At 37.2% G+C, this 17,695-nt stretch overlaps 1 protein-coding gene and 1 long non-coding RNA gene across 26 annotated transcripts; one reads left to right on the top strand and one right to left on the bottom strand.

Annotated features, from left to right (window-relative positions):
- Positions 1 to 814: 814 nt before the first annotated feature.
- LOC107263720 (pancreatic triacylglycerol lipase) lies at positions 815 to 15,127 on the bottom strand. 12 transcript variants are annotated; one of them, XM_015731219.2, is made up of 11 exons: positions 5,358 to 5,678; positions 5,175 to 5,274; positions 4,778 to 4,944; positions 4,530 to 4,684; positions 3,905 to 4,024; positions 3,312 to 3,458; positions 2,994 to 3,222; positions 2,474 to 2,905; positions 2,263 to 2,389; positions 1,978 to 2,193; positions 815 to 1,904 (listed from the first exon to the last, which is right to left on the bottom strand). In XM_015731219.2, exons 3-11 carry the CDS (start codon positions 4,941 to 4,943, stop codon positions 1,802 to 1,804), a joined length of 1,695 nt encoding a protein of 564 aa, XP_015586705.1. In that variant the 5' UTR covers position 4,944; positions 5,175 to 5,274; positions 5,358 to 5,678; the 3' UTR covers positions 815 to 1,801. The 12 variants fall into 12 exon arrangements, 10 of the variants coding, with proteins under 10 accessions (XP_015586705.1, XP_024936731.1, XP_015586707.1 ...); XR_003058520.1 differs by lacking the exons at positions 5,175 to 5,274; positions 5,358 to 5,678 and having other exon boundaries at positions 815 to 1,540; positions 1,612 to 1,904; positions 4,778 to 4,943; XR_001536753.1 differs by lacking the exons at positions 5,175 to 5,274; positions 5,358 to 5,678 and having other exon boundaries at positions 815 to 1,540; positions 1,623 to 1,904; positions 4,778 to 4,943.
- LOC107263722 lies at positions 5,859 to 17,418 on the top strand. 14 transcript variants are annotated; one of them, XR_003058538.1, is made up of 12 exons: positions 5,859 to 6,485; positions 8,265 to 8,422; positions 8,486 to 8,613; positions 8,688 to 8,852; positions 9,471 to 9,838; positions 10,281 to 10,343; positions 10,625 to 10,702; positions 13,388 to 13,462; positions 13,545 to 13,659; positions 13,778 to 14,019; positions 15,386 to 16,243; positions 16,568 to 17,418. It is a non-coding gene; the product is annotated as an uncharacterized LOC107263722 (long non-coding RNA). The 14 variants fall into 14 exon arrangements; XR_003058539.1 differs by having other exon boundaries at positions 10,620 to 10,702; XR_003058540.1 differs by lacking the exon at positions 10,281 to 10,343 and having other exon boundaries at positions 10,620 to 10,702.
- Positions 17,419 to 17,695: the final 277 nt, after the last annotated feature.

The raw sequence follows: 17,695 nt of genomic DNA, 5'->3' as shown, positions 1-17,695 counted from the left end.
CCCCCCCTCATCCGCAGTGATTATTATAATCTGATCTATAGACATCTCCTCTGCCAACCCCCTTATTCTTCACTCCCATCCCAAAAATGCTAATCACGCGATCCATTTCTTTTTTATTCGCCTCGTTTTCTCCTATTTATTATTTATATAAAGATTATATGTTATATACTAGAGATTATTAGATTATATTATGTATATCGCTATATCATATTTTACCGATTCTTGTTACCGCGCGAATCGCGATGGCTTTTTTACTTGATCATTGTTGAATCTCGTGTAAGATAAATAATGCGTTACCGTGTATAGCCGCATCCCGCGAGGTCTTTTTGTATAACGAATTAACGTGTACAACGTTTATTAAGAAGTAAATATTGCGAAGGATTAGAAAAAGAAAAAAAAATGTATAAGCTGTACATCCGCCTTTCGTCACTACTACTGCATTTACGGTTCACGGAAACACCTGCGTTCCCATTTTTTTATCATTCTTTTTTCTTTTGTCCGTTTGTCTCTTATTTAACGTTAGTTTATCTCACAAGTACATCGATAGGCTGCATTCCATTTCCTTATGCGTAAACAATATATAATAACCAAAGAAACACCGTACTTATCCGCTGAAGTTTTATGAGTTCTCTCGAAAAAAGCTGTTTAAAGAGTAATACTCGAAAGTAAAACATTCTGTTAGTAACAGACTGTTACGCTTATATTGAGGAAATAAATAATTTTAGGAAATAACAAAGAGAAACCAATAGATAAAGAAAATAATGGTTAATGTCGGGAAGGGAAACGAATGAGATCTTAATTGATTAATGATATATACCTTTAATATCACTTTCCTTTTATTGTATATAAATACCGGCAATTATTTGTACAGTGTCTTGTCGATAAGATAGAAAAGGGAAGAAAGAAGATAGTAAAAGAAAAACGGACTCGGAATTTCCATCAAAGATCAATTCTTGGAATGGAAATTCGATATACCGAGTGTCCAAAAATATCCGAGACACTTATCACTCGTGCGGTATGTTAATAATTACAGGTAAAATATCACAAGGGTTAACATTTTATAAACCCCGAGGGCTATAAATGGAGCTTAGGGCTAGCAGTGTGTATCATATATAAAAAATTGGACTAATGAAAAACAAAAATAGATGACGAATATCGTCATACGTATAAAATCGTCCTTACGTAGTTAAAAAATAAGGCGCATTATATTTATAGAAGAAAAGAACCGTTTCTGGTTAATAACGAAATCCGGCATATAAGTATGTTCAGCTTAGTCTCTCTATTGCGTATGGAAAATCAGATTATTGTCATTAGACTAATTTCTGAATTCTGCTTTAGACGCTATATCTATATTCCCTATTTACAAGATTTACAGGATGGTCGATCACATTAATACTGGTTTAGAATATATGCTTATAAATTATACGAACGTAGCTCAAGTTGAATGAACATGATTGATCAATCTCGTCAGGCCGTAATGACGGAGTAGATAAATTTCTTTGGTTCGATGATCATTTGCGCAGGCTGTCTTGATAATATTCTAGAAAATAGAGAAGATAAAGAAAATTCGTTTACCCCGTCTCTACGTATCTATAATCTTGATGACGTAACGGTGATGATACCACATGAACACGTCCTTGCTGTGAGGAACATCATCTGCCAATCTGGATCCATCAGAATCTGCGACCCTCTAGGTGAGAAGGTCAACTGTTTCTGGTAACTCTTTGATTCTTCCTAGACTTTCAACTTTCCTTATTAGTGTTGATACCGTATAAATTAATACGATATTTAAAGATTTTTATCAACAGTTATCAACGAATGAGGCTGTTGATCCACTGGCGATTTCTGCATACTCCTGCCTACTGGCTGAACAAAGTTTACTGGTAAAATCCGCTTCTCTCTTCCTACGGATAATGAATTGTTTAAAAGTAATGTGTAATTTCATAGAATATTTTTCAACTCATTAGTTACACTTACCCTCTGCCAGGTAATTCCATCATGTCTACGACTACATTGTTAACGTACAGTCTATCGTTACACCAGAAGAAGCAGAGAGATCTAGGCTGCAATACATCCATATCGTAGGCCCATGATAATTCTACTCGTCTGATCTTACCAATTTCACCACCAGATCCTGCTGTATTGGCTACGACCATCCTGACCGTAGTACCATGTTCTAGCTTCATATATCCACTGTTAGAATATTTTAGATATTTATCTTTTTGAGATAATTTTGTCAGAGTATTAAGATTGATTATGTACCTGGGTGTAAGATCCATGTTACGAATTACACCGTTATCCGCATGTAAGGTCACTTTCATAAAGCCCTGTACCCAGCTTTCTGCTGTGGGTGGACGAGCTAGATCAATTGTAATCCTATAATGCATTCCTGTACAAAGAATATAAATATTAAATTTTTTATAATTAGGGGTAGTTGGATAGAGGATATTACATGAGTATGTTAATTACTAACTGCAATAAGGATCTTCTTTGCCAGTAGTAAAGAAAAATCTAGATCCCAACAATGCAGATGCATCCTGACCCATTGCTTGTCTCCTGATTAAAGCAGGACTGGTATCAGCATGGTAACCCATAACACCACAGCTCAGGCTATTGTTACTCTTGCAAGAGAAACATTCTCCTCGGAGGAAGCTGTTGTAACTCCCACATTCATGTGCAATGTACTGACACTTTGAGTTGATGCTCTCGATGAAGAGTTTAATAGCACGCACATGATTACATGCTACGAGAACTCTAGACGCTTCTTCAAGACCCTCACGTATCAGGGTCAATGGTAACGATGGAGTGGTCTCACTGAGATCAGTACAACCAGGCTGTTCCTTGCCATTGTTAGGATAGAAGTCTAAGTGACCGCAAGGCTGGCTCATCCCATAACCTGGAATTCCTTACGTGACACTTATTTATTCCCAACTTTAATTGTCACATTATAATTCAGGTTATCACATATTCTTTCCTATTCACTTTCTCCTTACCTAAGAAGAAGATGCTCTTCCCATCGGTATGGATGACATCAACTAACTGTGCATCTGTATAATCAAGACGCAGGTGACTTGGCATCCCCTGGAAGTATGGCTCTGCAGGATCAAGCCCAGTTATCCTGCCTATATTTCCTTCAAGTTTTTCACCTGCGTATCCTGCTGTATGTGCACCAAGACTATGTCCAATGAGGTGAACATCGCTGGTATCCAAACCATAGTTCATCTACATGAAATTTTATCCATTTAGAATTCATTACCTAATGAGAATTTTATGTTTTTGACTACGTAATCAAGAGAATACTGAAACTTTACCTGAAGATGTGTGATGAGATGAGCTATCTCCAGACCCACCAATCGTGTATTAGCTGTAGCTTGAGTATAAAGAGGAAGACTACCTCCAGCCCAATCGACGATGATCACGTTGTAGTCATCATGCTTCAGCAACTCGTTTCTCATTTCCTACCCGAGAAGTTTTTAAACGTTACGTACCAAGAATAATGTATTCTTTTGTTCTTAAGAGAGACTGTTTGTGAGATTGCTTGTAAGTAATCATTGTTACATTTAATACCGACGCTCTCTGTACTCATTTAATACTCGACCGGTGTTTTGTATTTTGCGGTAGAATAAAACGTTGATTTTTTGCACAATATATAAGAACTAAGATTGCATAAGAAAGTATTTATTCATTTTCCTTTGATATTTTAATTATTTAATTCGCATATCAATAACATCGACGATTCACACGTCAAAAATTAAGTTTTTCAAAATTTATTTATTCCGCGAATATCAAAGACTTTTTAAATAACTCAATATTATTAAAACTTGTTCCTGACTTATTATTTATGTATGGATGGGTGATCCGTGTTATGCATCGTATGGAATAATATAAGAAAAAAAGCACTCACCTTAACCCAGTTGCTGAGTGGCGTGTCTATAAATCCGTGTATAATAAACTTTGTCTTTCTCTTGGGATCGAAGTTCGATCGTTTAATGGATTTATCTTTAGCTACTATTAAGACTTGGCCCTGAAAAGAATAAGAATGAGATCAACAGCCGCTCTTGACTCACATTAGCCATATTAGCACAACTATTTAAATGGACTCCATAAAAGTTCGATGACATACGATATATGTATGTATGTATGTGCATATACATAAAAAAAATAGTTTCGCCACAAAGCCGGAATCTGACAGGAATAAAAGCGGAAATAATCAAACGGATATCCGTTAATAAACTCATTGTCCGCATCTGGCGACAATTAAAATGTTCACGTATCCAAACAACGTATGTACATCACGAAATGATCTAACTTCCTAATAAATGAATGGTGCGATTTGCATTACGTTTTCGTAAAACTGTAATTAATCGTACATTTCGTTTGCTGCAACATTTTTCTCTCATTTACTGATCAACTCTCAAGATTCATAGAACATTAACTCCATGTTCAGTTTTTCATCTTTTTTTCTTCTCAAAATTCCAAAATCAGTATTACAGGTTTCCTACTATTTTTATATTTTTAAATTAACTTACTTCAGTGGGATTTTCCTTGGTATAGAGGATGAATCTCGTGTTGATGATTTTACGAGGAAGAGGGAAAACATTAAATGGCCTGTGGATGAGATGGTACCAGTTTCTGGTGATGTTGAGACATCCAAGCTCCTCGTAACAGCGCGTTTCATTTTCAACTGGAATATCATTGAGTTTTTATGATTCGTTATCTATGATAGGTATAATGAATTATTTCATTATAATTTTTATTTAATAAAATAATTATTTACAAGGTAACCAGGGTATATTGACTTCGATTCGGTCACTTCTTGCCCATTGCCAAGGATCGAGAATTCCAGCTGAACAGATAACAGGAGCCAATACTATGAGGAGGAGCAGTATCAGGACACCCTCGCCCTCAGCGACTCCGTGCTTCTTCACGTTGCTCCTTCTCATCCTGGGCCAATAAAATGTCAGTCATTCACTGAGAACGATAAAAATGTATAATTAAATAATATAAAGTTGCAACCAAATTCTAAATCGCACTATGAAGAATGAAAATCAAACTTAACAATCTTCACGCGCGCGCGCGCGTGTGTAATTAACGTGTTTAATATCCAACGATATTTATTTAACGAGATTGCCACAGATTTTATTTTTAAATTATAAGTGAAAGTTTGTTTTTACCATTGATGAAAATATCAATAACCATTGTAAATTGTGTTCCGGCTAATTAATTAAACTCGGCGTTACAGGTCGCATGGATTTAAGACATCAGCCAATTACTCTAAAAGAAGAATCACGTTTCTTCTTACTGTGTCTCTTCTTTCTTTCATTTATTCATTCATGTTAATTAAACAATTTAATTACTTCTGACTTAAACGTTATAAATACCGGGTCTCGTTCAGTATACCGTACTTCGTACGTACTTGCACGCAAAATCGAAAGTGACTGTCACAAAATAATTCCAAACGGTGGCAGATAGCTTGTCGCTCGAACGCTATCCAGTCAATCGTATCGATGCCTTGTTGCTCGGTAGGAATGAATGGCTATGATTAGGACTATGGATTAAAAATGTAAACGGCTAACTGACTGACTGAGAGACAGTTGAACTTGCTATAGTAATAATTGAAGTCCAAGTGCGCGCGTTCTGTGATCGTAGGAACAGCAGTCCCTCGCACGTGGACGTACAGTCCAGAGAAGAAATAGCGACTAAGTGCTCGAAAGTGGATGGTCGATGAATTTGAGAGAGTCATCGGGTATGAGGTGGGGATTATATTGTATAATAACGACCTCGGAAGACCTTACCATTGGTCAGGGGTCCAGATATCTTATTTACTTTCGAATTTGGAGGCTGTGTAACGATCAATAACAGTCCCATATGATTGCCTTGAGAAGTCAATGTCCTTAGGAACATAGAATCTGGATGCAGTATTATTATGTTATTAACTATGACAAGGTCGCAAAGATGTTAGAAAGATTCCTGAATGAAAGTCCTGGTGCAAGGTCAGGACGATGCAAGGATTTTGATGATTCTGTGAAAGGTTATCCAGTCGTTAGTCACGTATATTAGTTTGAAAATGTACAGCTTTCGCGCCCTTTCTTTCATAGATGTTTCTGCACCTTTTTTAATTTAGTTACTAGACTTGCCGTCTTTTCATTAGTGGCCAGCCATTGTGTCCTTGTATCTACCTACGTCAATCGCATATACATTACCTGGACAGTAAATTTTTCTCTTTTTTTATGTCGCCATTAATCAGCTAGGAGAGTGTCTCTATGGAAACAGGATTCATTATGCTAGACGGTGAAAACAAATTTCGCGGTGAAGCTATGAGTGTAACCTTGAGTAAGTAATGGTACTTGCTGGTGTGATAGAATGAAAGTGAAACGGCACGGTTGGAATGATTCTTCATAAAAATGACGATTAGACGGTCATCCTCGTGTCTTGGGAGAAGTGGAAGAGGATAATAGTTCGTCCTTCGTGCAGGATCAATCGAGGTAAACACGAATATTTTTATGCATGAAACTATAGACATGTTGGTTAGTAGGCAAGAGTGTATTTAACCTTAAACAGTATCGTCATACATAGCAGAAATGTTCTATAATCTTTCAAATTTATTACGTCAACTAGCCGTTGTGAGTGGATTTAAGGTGCGTCCTGCAAAGTTTATGTTAATATTATTCTCATATAGACCAATCAGTGGTTGTGTTGATTTGCTCCCTTCCGTGTTTCGTCTAGTTGCCCAATCTGCTATTTTATCGAAATGTGATAGGTTAAATAATGACACTTGATGAATTCCCATAAGCTGACTGTTATTTTAATTTCTGTCTTTATAATTTTATTCCATTGACTAAATATATACGCAGCATTTTCAGACATCGAGTATTTGCATGTTGCTTGTAGTGTCCGTTCGTGCATCATAGTGAAAAGGTAGATCGTTGCAATAATTGCGTCATTAGGTAGATTACTGAATATTCAAATCTTGTTAATGCTAAGTGTCAGCTATTGGTTTTTGTCTAGAGTTCTAAGTGGTACATTTCGATTAGGCAACGATGACCCAAGGGATGTAAATTTTTTAGCTACATATCGGCGGGTTTCACTTTCTTTGTATTTTGCCACTCTAGTGAATACATTTCTGCGCATGCGTAGACCCGTTTTTTACACGTACAGATATTCCGGCTCGAAGATGACAACTTGCACTGAAAATATTCTACTTCTCGAAAATGTATTCGTTGCTTGATAAATAACCAAGCGAATCAAGGTCCTTCTTGGAAAACTTGAAACCATCATTAACTTTAATTATCTTTATAATGTTATTAAATTATGAGGACATATTCGTTTAGAATTATACGGTGGAATGAAGAAACCACAAGAGACGACGTTTGCGAAAAGAATTTCATACGTATAATTGAAGGTACGATAATTGAATTTATAAGGTCTGATTATCATTTTTCTGTCATACTCTATAGCATAAATAACCGTTATATGGTAAATGTTTCACAGTTTCATAGGATAGTTTAACGGGCACTTGCGAAGTCAATACAATGCTAGTCATTACCATAATTTATCGCTTTGTATATGAAAAGTGTACTCAATCGTGTAATAGTGATTATAAGAACAAAAAAAGAAAAGGCAGGTTAATAAATATGCTTAACCAGATAGCAGAAAAAACAGATTCAACGAAAGTGCGGAAGTCAAATTCGCGACTAAATTATTCAATGACGTAATTGACTGTATAACGAATCTTACGGGATCCGCCATTACCGCTACACGTATCCTCGCGCAATATCGCGCTAGAACAACAACAGTTCGTGACACGAGTGATCAAGGTTTCTTGACTCTTTTCGTATCGTTTTTTTTTTCGTCAGGCTATAAGTGGGTTACAAGTATGATACGTTGACAAAGGAGCAGCTCGGGCGCTATTTTCATTCGACAAATTCTCACCGCAGTTACCATCCATGGTGTCATGTTTGGTTGCGTTGCTTCGCGTGGAGCAATCTCATTTGAACATTCTGGCTTCTCTCTGGCAACGTTATGCAACCAAGGTGTTGTCATTCGAGAGCAACGTGCCTCGTTCATGCTTCAAGTTATGTCATTGCCGATATAACCTGAGGATTTGCGAATCGTATATATAAACATTCATGCCATGGAATTTGACACGGGAGACATGACTACCATGATTATCCCAAGCCTGGAGAGAGATTCGGATAAAAGTGAATACTTTCATATTTATTTCTTTTTATACCATTTTCCTTTTACATACTCATTCTTTGCAGGCTTCACAATGAATCCAGTCTTTGTATGTAGTACGGAATTTGAATCGGACGCAAATCCAGTCGCAGGAATGCGCTTCTTTTAGAAAGTCTTGGCAGTTCAAGATGCAAAAAACTGGTCGGCCACTTCGTGCAAGGACATTTTTATTGAAGTGCCAATGGTGAGTTGGGTGTTAGCGTTTATATGTCTTTTTACTCCATGTATTTGGAATATAATGTTTTAGAAGGCACAGCAGTCTTCCACTTTTGTCACCCTCTTGACATGGTGAATGGCCATTTCGATGGATCAGGGAAATCGCAAGAAAAGCAGACACCGCCTACTGCGAGACAAATTGAATTAATGACAATACCGGTAAGAACGTTTCCGAGAGGCCACTGTCAAATTTTTTTTCTTGAAGCCTTGTACAAATTTCTCCATTCTTTCAGAATTCAGTCAGCAAGGCGACGAGAGGCTTGACATTCAAGATTTCAAGAATTCGGAAGAAAAAAGAAGTCGGACAAATGTCAAGCTTGTCAGTCATTATCATGGCACGTGTTAAATCCTGATTTTTGGCCGCATCTTTATTTAGGCGTTACCAAATTTAGTAAACGGTACATATCTGTGTCTACTGGAATTATATTATCAGTTTGAAGGTATCTTTCAACGTTGGAAAACCAGATCCCCCATTAATCGGATTCGATCGTCACGAAGAACTTATTCCACAGATCGGTCACATGATGACCGATTCTGGCCGATAAGGAATCCGATTATCCGAGTTATCCGCCGTGTATGACTAGTCTATTCTATTTGTGGAGGTACTTTTAGGTGTCGTATAGTGAACAATAAAGAGCAGAAGTAAAAAAACGAAAGAAAGAAAGCAAATTTTAAATGAAAACTGTCACTAGCTCTACAATAGTCTCCACGTACGCACAAGAAATAAAATTAATGTCGTTTCTCCATGGGGAATGTCGCTCGCTGATAAACCTGCCCTTTTGCATTTCACGAATGCAGCTGCCCTAACGCCAATGTAAAAAGAAGAATACACAAATATGTATTAACACTGAAAACCTCCAAAGTCCCAATCACTTTTTGCGATATCTTCAAAGAAAAATTCGATTATATTAACGCAAGACGTGTGTACAAGTGAAAAAAAAATCAAAACTCTACATCAATAAATATGAATAAGCTACGCGGATATGTTTGTCTAAATAATTGTCTTGAAATTACAGAAGGACCAGATAGAACCAGAATCGGAAAGTCGTTCTGCAGGTGACCGCAGATTGCGCAGGTCTGTCCGAATAAGTAGAGTAGCAAGTAAGAGCATTTCACTGTGCAGTAAGAGGACAGTACAAAAATTAGCTTCGGGCGAGCTCGGGTGTTTACGGGTATTAAATAATTATTATTTCGAAAGCAAGAGTGTTTAACCTATACATCTATAGAAGGATCGACGAGATTGTGGCCCAGATCCGACGTCCTTCCCCACGGCAATGCTACGCCACTTCCTGTACAGACGTCGCGACGTGATCGTATACATAAAGGAATGTGCAGGCGCACGAAGAAAGTGGACTCGAATGAACGGATGAGAAAGTAGACACAGGTTAGGGTATCCCAAACTCTCAGGTATTATACGTGTGGTGTGTGTCTGTATATATACATATAATTTTTCGTATTGTACAAAACAAAATATTCGATCACTCTTGCTGTTAGTTTGTTTTGATCGATACTCGATCGACACGATGTAAAAGTAATCGATGGACCAATCATAATTCTGCAAGTTGCAGTTACATATGAAAGTCTATCATTGTCAATCGATTGACAAGCTGAGCTTTGACACGCGAGTGTACGGATAAAGTGGCCACCATGCGTATGAACGTGTCTATCCAATTTACCTGCTTTCAAGAAATTCTAGATTGCATCGACGCTAATGCGGAATTGATCAGTAACTTTCTGTATTACTGAAATCATAGTATTTATGATGTTAATGTCTAACATTAAGTATGCGGTACCCTGTGATTCATACACCGTTACTAATTCTATAGGAAGTGGACGAACATATACAAAGCAAACTCATCCTGAAGAGACTGCGGAGAGATTTGAATAATGTAAATAAAAACTTTCGATTCATCTTACGTTCTGTCATAATAAATATCAAGAAGTTTATCGTCCAGGCTCGTTATCCACGTTATCTATTCGATATTAAAACTATGAGAATCCCCGCATGATTGACGAGCAATAATATATGCTGGTGGAACAGGCAGACTTTATATATTTGTAATAAAATTATAATAAAAGGAAAGAAATAAGTCATCATATTGACCACATGATTTACAGATACAATATAATCTATAGTGTCTCTATGGTTACTGTTTGTTTGTTAGTACAGAGGAATTGCTGAGAGTCTACTGGAGTGGGGACTTGATTTAGCTGTAATAGCCATACCTTTTGGTCCATCACGCGAAAGGTGACTTATGCGCGAAATAACAAACTCTTCATCATCATGACCTAATCCAATCTCGATCTCGGAAAGAGAAATGCTTCCTAGGCGCCGTTTCTTCCGATCTGTATTTACGATTACATAAGGACACCTTTCTCCCGTATTTTTCTTTGCCGCGAAGCGAACATGACGTTGCGCAAGGATCCTACGAATTCGCTGAGTTCAGAATAAATTTCACTCGGTACGATTACGCCGCGTTTCTTTTTTTTGTACTTTCTTTCTCCTTTTTTCCCTTCCCATAACTCGCACTTCTACCTTTGTACGCACAATTTGACTAAATGCGTATCTTCTAACGCTGTATGGTCAACAGAAGCGTAACGGTCTTACTCGAATTTAAAATGAGGTGGATCGTTATTTTTTTATGGTAAAATTTTTTTAACCCAATTGCTTCTTAAATTCTACTTTTTTTCTTTGTATCGTATCAGTTAATACTTTGAGGTTATGTGAAAACATTTGTAACGTACGTAATGCACTAGGCATCGTAATAACGACTCGTTACGTCGTTACGTCTCGACGAAAAAATCTCGTCCAATTGGAAACAGGTTTAACCACATAAATTTCACTGTTGGACCGTATAATGGCCTACCCACTTATTCCCTGACATGTCTTCACAGGCTAATAAATCCATTTTGCATCGTCAAGAATTTTTTTATTCCTTTGCTTACAAAAATATGAAAACAAAGGACAATACGTAGTCGGGTACGCGTAAAATTTAGTCATCCGCTACAGCCGGTTTTTTTTGTAAACTAGAATCTAAATAACAAACTGACTAACCGACCGAATGAGTTCAGCAGCGGGTAACTGACTGACGTCAGGTAAGGATCCAAAATGACGTCTAGAACTTTCAGTTAGAGAGTGACAATTCTCGAAGAAAGTACGTGTGGCAATCTTACGGTATCGCATTTAGACAAACTTAGGACTCGTACTCTATTTGCAATAATTGTATTTACTTCCTGTTTTACGTTTCTCATCATTTTCTCTATGAAAATACCCCTCGAGCCACATGGCGTATTCTCGTCATGCAATAATCCTACAATAACTATCTACAGATATATATACGTACATGCCGAGCCTGATACATCAGTACACCTCATGTTACCTGAAATCGTGAAAACCGAACGCGTAAACCTTGCAATTATCATTGTTACGTAACCCCTGCATTCTTGCAATCGAAATTACTTCCCATTCCGAGTCACTGAACCCGGAACGACTCAGCGTCACCGTCCAAGGAAGATTTGGAGGTTAACATTTTTTTTTATAAAATCTAGTATCTTAAACCAATAACATTTTTTTTATGAACTGTTAAACGGCTTTTTTGACCATTATTATTATTGTTGTTTTTTAAGTGGGACACATGTAAAAATCGGCATACTTTGACAGGTATGTCTTAACCAAGGATTTCACGTGAGGTGCGATGTTTGAATATTGAGGAATCATAAAATAGGAAACACAACATATGATACAAATAGGTTAATGCATATGTGACTTTCCAATGTTCGGCCTTTACACTAACCCACATATCTCGAATTACTGAGAATATCGTAGATGGACATGCGGTACAGTAAAAATCATGCTAAATTGACAAATGCCGAATATGTATGTACAGCCGGCCAATTTAATTTGACGCGTCAATATATGTACGTAGTATGTGGCACGTAATCATATACCAATATAAGTACCACATATGACCGAGTATTTCACATCGTCTGTCCAATTCAAAATTTCCGCTACACACATGTCCGATTTTGGATCTGGCAATTTTGAAAAATCTTTACAATAAAAGAAAACTATGTTTTCCTACGCGTGGCTTCGAGCATGTCTGTACATACGACCCACTCATCCATGTAATCATACGTGGATGTATGAAGACTCGAGAACTTCTTTGCCCGCGGACTCGAAAGTTCTTGCTAGTCAAACGGACTTGTTTCCTCGTTACACACGTTTATAACGTACAGGTTCTTTCATATTTGCTTTTTTTTTTGTTTAAGTCAATATTTCTCAACCACGGTCTGTTCATACGCACGTATCTCGTACTACGGAGCTATTTCAGTAGGTTATGTGATGCATATTGGGTACGCCGGCTACGAATAAATCTGACGTTTTGCCAGTGATGACCATTCCTGTGAATATGGCACTAATGGCACCGGAAATAGATTACCGTACATGGATGTCCAATTCGTATGGCGAAATCGGTTTTATTTTCCTGGTTTGGAATCACGCCAAGAATTTCTGTTGACGGAACAAAAGATTGTGGTGGTCAATAAAGTAATCTTACAACGGCACCCCGGCGTAGAGTAGGAAGCGATGAACGGGTTATCGTATTGAAGGCTTAGCGTCTGTAATCGATAATTTATTCGTTCGATCAATACAATGGATACGCGAAGTCTTTAAAGAGTCTATGGGTAAGGACGTAAGTACGTTTCAACGTCAATTCGAAAGTTTATTTAATATTACAAGATTATTAGTAACGATCGTTTAGATTACTAAGTTTACTTTATTATCGCCTGGGAACTCTGAGGTTTTTATTATTTTATTGCTAAAAAAAATTTTACAACTTTGCACGTGTATTGGCGGATAATAATTTTCTTAGTGAATATCGCCCCAAGTCCGAGCTATGTAATTTATGCACTAATCCACCTTTTCCTGTTACAGTGCATTAGAACCTGGACCTATCCTCGTGTAATGTATGCACGCTGCACGGACACATTGAAGAACATACGTGGAGCAGTAAGTTTCGCCGTGCACTCTTATGTGAAAATAATTGCTAGGATCTAATGTGTATGTATATAAACATTTTATTAATCCCCAGAGCGCATGCGGAAACGAGAACCCAGTCAAGATCTCACATTGAATGGAATTAAACTTCCTTAGTCAAGGATAGAAGATGCAGATGCTGCGAAAGCTAAGATTTCTACGGTTTTGCAGTGAGTAATGGGTTATATGGCGTTTATCTTCTTGCCTGTCTATATATATTTTTTATATCGCTCTCCGCCATTTATTATCGTACACGTTAATATCCCTTATCCCTGTAATCTGCCCTAGGCTACGCCGAGGTTAACCACGTGGAATTCAATGGCTGGACGTCTTCCGTGTGGAAGTGAATTTTCCTTTCGAAGCAACGATACCATCTTGGACACGCGTCGAGCAGATGGTTTAATGAAGAAAGTGCGAGGATTAATCAGCTCGGAAGAATCAAACCGCGACGGATTCACGAAATTGTTTTTTTTTTTTCATTTTCTATAACAACAATGTAGTTGGAATCTACGTACCGTACTGAATTAATGGTAATTTATATTTAATGAGATCATTTAATTGTGGGTTGGGATACCGAGGAACATCGGTTATCTATTTCTTATGTATCTTTATCTGTTCCCTTTAATAGGATTTTAATAGAATCGCGCGATATCATTGAATAGCCTTTTTAATAGTCCATGTTAAATTGAGGTTATATCAAATAGTATTGTATATCGTACCTACGTATACAGTGTGTTTACTACAGCGTGGTATTAGCACGTAACTTTAACTGGCCCTGACAATCGTTATTATTGATTAGATCTGTCTCACGTCATTGCACAAACTAAATGCTTCCCAGTTGGACAGCTCTTTTCATCTCGAGAGAACGGATGCAAGTGCAAGGTGTCGTGCCGGTTAATTCACGAAAAAGTATCAGGGAACAGGCAGGGAGACAGCAAGAAAAACAGACCTAATATATATATATATATATATATATATATATATATATATATATATGTGTAAACATAAAAATACATAAGCGCACACGCCTATACGTAGGTGTAGCCTTGTTCGTTGAGAGAAAGCGCATTCATTCGCGCACATGCCTATAACGTATAAGCACCAATGTATATATAGTAATACAGCGCGTTCTATCAATGCGGAGTTGAAGGATTTCCAAAAAAAGTTTAAACTTAAGAGAAGCGTCGCGCAAACAATAAAGTGACTCGTAGGAGCACCGGAGAATATTAAGTGTTGTTCAAGATTCAAATGAAAAACTTACTTATCTGCAGACGTCACTCTCTCATCTCAGAGATGCACCTTTGCTCTTTATCGATAGCTCATAACCGCGCAAGGCTGTCACTATTCTTTTCGAGTGTCTTGTCGAGTTTAGGCGCGAAATTTAAAATTAGCTTCTCTGTTTTCGCGTGAAATTCACCACGCAGCGATGCTTTGGACTTGGTCTGCTCTTTTTCTCTTTCTTTTTCTTCGCTTCGCGTAGACTTCACGTTTTCAACGCGACTTGATGGCTGTTTCTGTGTACTGCTCAGGTACGCGAAGTCGTTATACTGGTAAACGTTTCGCGGTCAGCGGCCGGTGCTCGACTGAGTGCACGACGGATTCACTTGTTCTGGAATACTTACCCACCACTGCCTAGTCGTATAGTCTCGACTGGTACACGGTGTCTGCCGCTCTAGTCCGTACCACTTCTCCTAGATAGTAGTCTTAGTATTAGCTATGACTATTAGCGTGATACTAGTAGTGTAGTAGTCAGTATGCAGTACGCGGTATTGAATTGTGTTTACGTTGTCGCTTGAAATAAGTATTTTCAACGGAATTTTTTTTTTTTTTTTTTTTTTTTTTTTTTTTTTTTTTTTTTTTTTTTTTTTTTTTTTTTTTTTTTTTTTTTTTTTTTAGACTCATCAATTGTATAAGTCAACGAGGACGGTGCTCCAGGGAACGCTGCCCCAGGTACCTTGTTAATTATCCAATAATTTATTGTAAATTAATATCTGAATTTCCACGTATGATTAATAGTGACACAGTCGCTAATAGGACTTGGGTAATATCTATTGGGATAGACTTTACCTATCTGGGACTCTGTTGAATCCATGTGTCGTCATTCCTTAAGAACGTTTTTATGTCAAAACTATGGAATTTACTGGCAAATGAAAATGTCATGTAATTTAAGAATTTTCTCTTAGCGTTAAGAGCCGTGACTTGGTGTCTGGATGTTTCAGACTGATATTTTTTTTCTTTGCCAACTACCAACTATAAGTCTTCGTGAAATGTCTTCATGGGCGACAAAAAAGCTTTTATGAGAATTTTAATACTAAAGTGATTATATTCTTGGTCGTTTATCGATGAGAACTTTGTAAGCTGATGACAATATTATGCGTCCTTCATTATATTGAGATAAAATTAGATAATTTGTGAGAGATAAAATTAGAATTTATATCAAGGCATTTATAATAACTAGATACTACCTAACCTAACCCTATTCAATATACGTAACACTTACGTAACGCATGCGATTCACTATACGTATTACCAGTTGCTTGTTTTCCGTAACGTCGTTTCCGTCATTGCGATTTGGCATGAGTAAAGCGAGAGATACGTTATCGCGGAGAGAATTTAAATGATGCTTTCTGTTTTCCTCTTCCATGTAAACGTGAAGTGATTCACTTACGATTAACCGTTTTATTGTCTGTGACGCATATGTATATGTGCGAAAATAAATCGCGCGACTTCCTTAATGACGCATATATGTATATGGTCCCAATAAAAGGGCCCCCTTGTTATTTGTTACTGAATATCTCGCGGTTTCTCAATCTTCTTTCTTTACCATCTGTGCGTTCCCCGCCCCTCTACCATACCTTTCCGTTTCTTTCCTACTAGCCGGAGTCCTCTTAATTTTCTCGGGAGTTTCGTGTGTTACGTGACGCAATGTTGCGTCTGGCGCCCATTTGGCTTTTCCTATCGTAGGGATTTCCTCCTTGCGTTTTCCCGAGAAAACTTTAGAGTCTCGTCCCTCACATTTGTGGCGCAATCGGATCGTCTTGCTACGAGGCGGTTTGAGGGAGAAAAATAACGTCACAGTATATACGGATTTTGAAAAAAGTTTGTACTATTACGATTTGTTTCTGCTTTGGTATCTTAATGCATTGTAGGAATGTCAACACCGTATGAGTTTTATTACAATGCTATTAAGTCACGTGTTTCTATCACATAATTGAAGTAACAAAGTGAATGGTCACTGAAAACATTAGAAACATTCGCCAGTCGCATAGTAGGGAAAAAATAGTACTGAGTAAACAGTAGAAAAAGACAGAAAAATCCATAATGAAATTTTTATTTAATTCAAATGATCTAATCATCTGTTCCGTTTCGTAACTCCCATACAGACATATAAATGTAATTTATAAATTGATTTTTCTTAGAAACACAAAAATAAATATAAATTTAAAAGGAAAGTATATTCTTAAATGTAGAATGAAATTCATTTAGAAAGAAGTTGAGTCATTTAGGAATTTCGTAAGCTTTCTACCGTGATAATCATAGACGTGACACCAAAAGATTACCATGAGGAAAGAAGATTTCCTCCTCATTTGCACGCTTACAATCAGTTACATATTTAGTTCAACTCAAAAATCAAAGTAAATTTTCCTTTAAAATATATATTTTGCATTTAATTTGTTTTTATGAAATCTGTGGTTGAATGTATGTAAAATGATGTATGTAGAATGTATGTAGTATGAATGTATGAAGATAATTCGAAGTTATTTTATATTTTGAGATGTAATCAACGAAATTTTGTATTGGCTATACCATTGGTTGCTTGTACTTGACACAAGTCTCAACTACGTGTTGTAATCAGTGCAATCTGTTATCTAAAAAAGTAGTTGGAGGTACGAAGACGACGACAATGACTGAACTGAATTAAAATCATCTCCTTTGCTATTTCAATATGCCTTGATCTCGTACAGCAAGTGTATAGATCTTGGTGCCGATCGGTTCAGAACAGGAAACCTAAACACAGAAAACTATGCAGAGGGACACTTCAACACTCTGAACTTCCACATCTAACACCTAGATACAAGAAACTACGAAGCGTAACACCTGAACACCCTGGATATCCGATATCTAAATACAAGAAACTACGGAGAGGAACACCCGAACATTCTGAACTTTCACATTTAACACCTAGATGGAAAAAACTACGGAGCA

Source organism: Cephus cinctus, unplaced genomic scaffold (assembly GCF_000341935.2).
Source record: "Cephus cinctus unplaced genomic scaffold, Ccin1 Ccin1_scaffold0160, whole genome shotgun sequence".
Classification (NCBI taxonomy): Eukaryota; Metazoa; Arthropoda; class Insecta; order Hymenoptera; family Cephidae; genus Cephus; species Cephus cinctus.
Note: the sequence above shows the minus strand (reverse complement) of the source record. Positions and strands in the feature narration are given on the sequence as shown.